Raw genomic sequence first — 5,449 nt, 5'->3', positions numbered from 1 at the left:
CTCAATTGGACATTCAGATATTTTTCATCTAAATTGAGTCAAATTTCTTTCAGATTTATCGCTTAAACAAGAAGAATGGAAGAAACCAACACACTAAAAGGATCGATCCAACCGAAAAGGATTTTATTTTCATGGCTTCGTGGCCCAACATCCACAAGACATAGTGTGATATTTACAAAGAAGAATACACAATTGAGGAATTTGACTAAAATCTTCACACACACAAAAAAAAAACCAAGGTTCTATCAATGATTTAGTTCACACAAACATGCTAAGCATTAACAGATTGCTCATTTAGGAGTTCTTTACCAGTTCTCCTTGGCAATCTTTGACTTCTCGAATATGAACTTCCCTTCTTTGTACTTTTGTGTTTCTTCGTATGCTCTTTCGTACTTCCATCCCAACACCTCGCGACAATCACGGCAGTAGATATCAGCAACTGTGTGTAGTCCTGTCGTTAGCTGCCTATCTTCCTTTGGACCCACCATTATGTTCATGGCGTGAGAAAACAGAAAGGCACGCCCGGTCCTCCCCTGATGAGACATCGACAATTAGCTAAAAATAGAAGAGTCATAAGAAGATTCCTAGTGGAGGATGGACGGTAGAATTTATCGAGCCCCTGTATCTTCTATTGTATAGAATGATATACTTCAAGCAAGTTAACAAAGACTATCTAGTTAATAACATCCACTAATATAGTCTAGATGATGAATCTATGATGCCTCCACAGGCATAGTTGAGGATGGTAAGTGGATGGAGGTTTGCCACTAGATGATGAATTTATGAACTTTTTTCATTTCTAGTGAAAAATGATAGTATATCTTCTACCATAGAAAATGATTTGCTACTTTGCTTCGAGTAAGCCAAATTCCATATTAGTCCCATCTATTCAAAATTGATCGATGGCAAATTGAAAGGATAAACATATAAAGAAGATGGAAATGTGAAAGGATTACCCTTTGAGTTGTCTCCTTGAATGGATGCAACTAAAAAGGATGATAACTTTTTCACAATCAATGTGTTAATTAATGAGTTATGAAGGATTGATGCTTAAATTTCTCTATTTCGACTTGTATTGTTAAAGGAAAAGGCAAAAGAGTATCAATCCTTCCAACCAGAATTGACTCAGTTTTAGAGAACTTTTGTTTGAGCATAAAATTATATTGAGATTAAAAAGGTTTCACGAATCACAGGCATATAAAAAAAGAACACAGTAATAAATTTATTACGCCTCCTAATTTTGCATTTCATTTTTCAGAAAGAAATAAGACATCAAAAATGCAACTGTAAGAGATTCAATTCACCTGGAAAGCTTTCGATATGATATCATCATGGAGGGAAACATCGTTTCCACAGTTGCTGCAGCTGTAAACTCGAGGCCCTCCCAAGTTCGCCATTAATCGCGCCACAGTCCCAACCGCCCTCAATCGAACAACCCCACAAAGTTAGCACCTTCCAGGAAAAACCTTAAACCCTAGAACACTTGCATAGCACAGGAAGCAACAGGCCAAAGGTCGCAAAAGCGTGAAAACCCCAAACCCTACATCGAACAAAAGACAAATATATCGATCGCCGACCGCCGCTTGTTCGAATGGATCTTAGGAAGCAGGGATTCGGAAGAAAGCGGACAAAGAACAAAGCGGCTGGAGAGCCGAGCAAGAAAGAAGACGAAAGTGAGAAGTCGCAGCCAAAGAGATGAAACAATTAATCAAACAAAAATCCGCCCTCTGATGGCATAAACGACGAAATGAAACGAATTTGACTGCAAAAAATCTCAATTTCGAGCATAGATTCCTTAAGCAAAGTATGAATTTGTACCTTATACCTTGATTTGAGGGGATTGAAAAGGAGATTTGGGGTTTCCTGCCGTGAGAAAGCAAGGAAGTGATGGAACTGCGTGCTCTCTCTGTACATCCGTTGATTTGCTCGGTGATTAAAATGCATGAGTCGTGCCCGTACGCTTATATCGGATCGGGTCTAAAATTGGCCGAAGCGACCCGGCATGGGCTTCACGGGCCATGGCCTGTTATTTTTACATATAAACTTTTTATATTGAATTTATTATATTATTACTATTATTAACTCTGATTTAATTGTTTTTCATCCTGTAAAAAATATGAAAAATAACGAGGGTATTCTGTAAGATATCCGTTAATAAAAAACAGACCACATATAATTTGCTCTCCACGATAAATAGTATGAATGAATCCAACAAAAAGTCTTGAGATATTTATTACTATAGAATATCACTGTCTCATCTGCAATAGGTTAAACTGAAATTAAGAATTTGTATTTTTTTTTACATATTAATTAATTCGAGTAACTATTCGATCTTAATTTTAAAAATCTAAATTTGATTAAATCAATTGTACATCATTGCTATAAACTATATAAATATCAATTGACAATTAGGCTTACAAAATAGAACAAAATATTTTAAAATTGATTATTGAACTCAGATGTCTAATTGTCGATAGATTATTTTGATTTTTTATTTAATTAATTAATATTTTATCTATTCGATTTATTTAATATTTATTTGAAAGTTTGATCGGTTTTAAAAAACTTAATTTACTCGATTATAATTAAATTTTGATTATTAACTGATCCCTCCTCTAGTCTCATATGTTTGCTTATATTGAATTGACCAGACCACTGTATAATAAGATCTTTACTCACCTGACAGTTTGGTTGTCATGAAGAATTCCTAAAGGGAGTAGAGAAGAAATAACATTTCACAAAGATTAGTAATTATTTTAAAAATAAAAATAAAAACTGGAACAAATGAGGGACTTTATGTACTTCATTATATTTAAAAAATTATTAAACTTTTATTTGGAAATCATTGTCTTATTATTAACTCACTCCCTTCCTCTTGAACATTATTAAATTTAATAAGTTAAGTAAATTAGTTAACCTTATTTATTAATTAATTTTATGTATCTGCCAAACAGTTCGATCAACCTTATCAACATAAATATCATTTCGGTTGGCATAGTATCATGCGTAGCTATTTTAATAAATTTTACAATCAATTTTAAATGGATATAAAATGTTTTATTAAATATCTAACTTCACGTACGTAAAAAAATTATTATACTAACGTTAGATGACTATATTCTTTTGTTTGGCGTCTATTAATTTTTATAAAGAATATAATTCATATTATTATAAAATGACAAAAATATCTTGCGACTTCTACCAATAGTCGTCGCACCTCTGCCGGAGCTTGTGGCAACCAACGGTGGTCGTCGTTGGCCTCCTCCGTCGGCACCTGCCACCGGCAACCGACGACGGCGGCGACCGACGGTGGACGCCGACGACGATCGCCGACGGCAACGGCGGTCGGCGGGCAACGACCGGCAGTGGTCGCCGGTGGCGCCGGCGGGCGGTGGTCGCCGACGGGCAACGGTGGTGGTCGTCGACGGCCGACGGTGGTCGCCGGCGGCCGACGGTGGTCGCCGGCGGCCGACGGTGGTCGCCGGCGGCCGACGGTGGTGGTCACCGGCGGCTGACGGTGTTCGGCAGCGGACGGCGATGTTCGGCGGCGGCCGACGATGTTCGCTGACGGCTGGCGGTGGTCGCTGGCGGCGTCCGATGGGCGGGGCCGACGGCGGTGGGCAGCGGCAGCCGACGACAGTGGATGGCGACTACGGTGGACTAGGGGTATATTCGACATTTAAATTTTGGTTAAACGATGACCTCATAATGTAATCCGATTACATAGTATTTACTTTGTAATCCAGATTACAAAACTTCAATACCTTTTGTAATTCAGATTATATTACATTACAAGTTTAAAATTAAACCAAACAAAATAATCAACCTTGTAATATAATCCTGATTACATTACAAGATAGATTACATCCTATCAAACATAGCCTAAGATAAATATCTACATGATTTATCCTCTTGTCAAAAAGAGTGAGATCTCTCTAAAAGAGATAGTTCATTTTTTTTTACTCCAAAAGTAATCACCAAATTCAATTAGAAACGTCTAGTTCACTTGAATAAACAACTAACTCATCTTACGAAAAAATTATTAGTAATTATATATTTATATATATAAATTTTCAGTGTTGAGATTCAATAGTTGGATTTAGTTAGTCATGTTGATGATAAATTGATGACTTAATTGGTAGAGTTAAATTTTCAGTGTTGAGATTCAACGGTTAGATTTAGTTAGTCATGTTGAAGATAAATTGATGACTCTAATTGGTAGAGTTTGATATGATGATATAGACTTTGTCCCATTTATACTCTCGACGCCCGCTTCTAGTTATTGAAATATCCCTTCAAATAAGAGATATATTATTTTTGGCATTGTCGTTACCGACTTAATCTCATCGGTTATCGAGTTATTCCATCGGATATAGACACAATCCCTTTGGGTAAACCTATTCCCAATAATAAGAATAGTAAGATCGAGGTAAATGTTAGATCTTCTTTTCTTAAGATGATATCGTCCCACCCAAGTACTTATGATTTATTGATAATCATCTTTCAAAAAAAAGGTAGATACGCTACCTTAGCAGCCCCCTAGTGTCGGCCCCACGGATATGGAGGGAGGTTCATGCAGGTACACAGGCCATAGGCGCATGGCAGGGAAATCCCAGGTCGTCAGTTCCTGAGAATCGACCCCTGACCATTACGCCAGAGATACCATGCGTCCACCGTCTGCGTTACATCTTGGGGATAATAATAATCATCTTTCAAGATACAAATGACTTGTATATCAAAATAAGAGCTCTCAAAGTCAGAGAACAAAGGATATGGGGAGAATTGCTGGTCTCGATGTGTAAAAAATTATCTATAAAACAACAGTTGTAGCATTTGCTTATGGTTTGAACAACAAAGAATACTTGATTGCCCTTCTATCTTGGATGTGGAAATTTATTAAAATTTGAGATATAGATATTTTTATTATTTAATAGTTGGTTTATGAGGGTTGGAAGGACAAAAGGATGGTGTAATTATAGAAATTTTTTGTCCGAATGAGGACATAATTAAAGGATGTTAGTCTTTTAGGTGGGTCGTTATTAGGGGTGAATATTTAGTTAAAATCGAACTGTATTAATTGAACCAAATTGAATCGATTTTTTTTTCAAACAAATCGAATCGAACCGATTTTTGATAAAAAATCGAATCGAACCGAATTTTCAATAAAATCGAATAAACCGAATCGAACCGAATAAACCAATTTTTTCTAAAAATTTGGTTTGGCTTAATAAAATTTTGGTTCGGTCTAAAATTTATGGTATAAAAAACCGATTTGGTTAAAAAATTTGATCAATTCGGTTTAATCGAATAAAAAAATTTTAAAATCGAACTCGAACCGAATTAACAAATTTTTTAGAGAAAAAAATGAATTTCTGAATAAATCAGACCGAATTTAAATTCGGTCAGTTTGATCGGTTTATTCGGTTTAATCAAACTTTTGCTCACCCCT

The 5,449-nt window shown here is 36.1% G+C and overlaps 2 protein-coding genes across 2 annotated transcripts; both read right to left on the bottom strand.

Annotated features, from left to right (window-relative positions):
• Positions 1–94: 94 nt before the first annotated feature.
• LOC121971291 (protein yippee-like At4g27745) lies at positions 95–1,929 on the bottom strand. The gene is made up of 3 exons (XM_042522478.1): positions 1,819–1,929; positions 1,305–1,421; positions 95–533 (listed from the first exon to the last, which is right to left on the bottom strand). The coding sequence occupies exons 1-3, from the start codon at positions 1,912–1,914 to the stop codon at positions 306–308; spliced, it is 441 nt and encodes a 146-aa protein (XP_042378412.1). The 5' UTR covers positions 1,915–1,929; the 3' UTR covers positions 95–305.
• A 742-nt stretch (positions 1,930–2,671) lies between these two features.
• On the bottom strand, positions 2,672–3,679 carry LOC121972802. The gene is made up of 2 exons (XM_042524429.1): positions 3,218–3,679; positions 2,672–2,707 (listed from the first exon to the last, which is right to left on the bottom strand). Exons 1-2 carry the CDS (start codon positions 3,677–3,679, stop codon positions 2,672–2,674), a joined length of 498 nt encoding a protein of 165 aa, XP_042380363.1.
• Between the last annotated feature and the right edge of the window lie 1,770 nt (positions 3,680–5,449).

The sequence above is a fragment of the Zingiber officinale genome, chromosome 4A (genome assembly GCF_018446385.1).
Source record: "Zingiber officinale cultivar Zhangliang chromosome 4A, Zo_v1.1, whole genome shotgun sequence".
In the NCBI taxonomy this organism is placed as follows: domain Eukaryota; kingdom Viridiplantae; phylum Streptophyta; class Magnoliopsida; order Zingiberales; family Zingiberaceae; genus Zingiber; species Zingiber officinale.
The sequence above is the reverse complement of the archived record's forward strand: the minus strand, read 5'-3'. Positions and strand labels throughout refer to the sequence as shown.